Genomic DNA, 900 nt, shown 5'->3' with positions numbered 1-900 from the left:
GGATAAGGAGCAGTGCAGTGCCCCAGCGTGTCACACACACACACACACACCTCCAGCCTGGCGCGGACACACGCGGATAAGGAGCAATGGAGTGCGCGCACACACACGTCCGACACGCTGGGGCACCGCCCCCGAGGCCGCCTGCTCGAACCCGTGCTCACCCGAACCCGCTCCTCTGCCTCCTCCTCCTCCTCCTCGCCGGGCTCCACGGCGGCAGAGCGGGGCGGGGAGCCCGTGTCCGAGCCCGTGTCCATGCCGGTGCCCGTGCCCGTGCCCGTGCCCGTGCCTGTGTCCATGCCGGTGCCCGTGCCGACGTCCCTGTCCCGCTCTCCTCCTGGGGCCGCCCCGTCGCCAGGGACTCGCGCTCGCCCCGCGCGTGCGCGCGCGGGGACCGCCCCCTCCCCTCGCCGTGATTGGTCACTGAGGGGCGGGGGCGGGGCGCGAGCTCCGCCTCCTGCGCGGTGATTGGCGGGTGGGAAGGGGCGGGGCGGGGCTGCGGGAGCGCGCGCGCGCGGGGGTTTTGGCGGGCAGGGGAAATGCCCGGATGGACCCGGGGGCGGGGCCGAGGGGCGCGGTGGGGGGCACGGGCCGGAGAGACCTGGTAGGGGCCGGACACGGACACGGACACGGACAGGCGCACGGGCACGGACACGGACACGGACACCGACACCTTCTGCTGTCCAGGGTGCTCCAAGCCCCGTCCTGCCTGGCCTTACACAGTGCCAGGGATCCAGGGGCAGCCACAGCTGCTCTGAGAAACCTGTGCCAGGGAAAGGTTTCCCCTTAATATCCGATCTAACAGGATCACAGAATCACAGAATCGCTGAGGTTGGAGAAGCCCTTCCAGACCATCGAGTCCAAGCTGTGCCCAATGCCCCCCTTGTCCCCAGCCCAGAGCAC

The 900-nt window shown here is 70.9% G+C and overlaps 1 protein-coding gene across 1 annotated transcript in view; it reads right to left on the bottom strand.

Annotated features, from left to right (window-relative positions):
* ALMS1 (ALMS1 centrosome and basal body associated protein) overlaps positions 1-359 on the bottom strand; it is a 25,528-nt gene extending 25,169 nt beyond the window's left edge. Inside the window, exons 1-2 of the mRNA XM_042021973.1 lie at positions 312-359; positions 162-269 (exon numbers count right to left, since the gene is read on the bottom strand). Coding sequence (XP_041877907.1) covers positions 162-254 — 93 coding nt within the window. The 5' untranslated portion in view covers positions 255-269; positions 312-359. The remainder of the gene's footprint in view (positions 1-161; positions 270-311) is intronic.
* Between the last annotated feature and the right edge of the window lie 541 nt (positions 360-900).

The sequence above is a fragment of the Corvus kubaryi genome, unplaced genomic scaffold (genome assembly GCF_017639235.1).
Source record: "Corvus kubaryi isolate FWS band 111438036 unplaced genomic scaffold, C.kubaryi_AGA036_p1.0 37182, whole genome shotgun sequence".
Classification (NCBI taxonomy): domain Eukaryota; kingdom Metazoa; phylum Chordata; class Aves; order Passeriformes; family Corvidae; genus Corvus; species Corvus kubaryi.
Note: the sequence above shows the minus strand (reverse complement) of the source record. Positions and strands in the feature narration are given on the sequence as shown.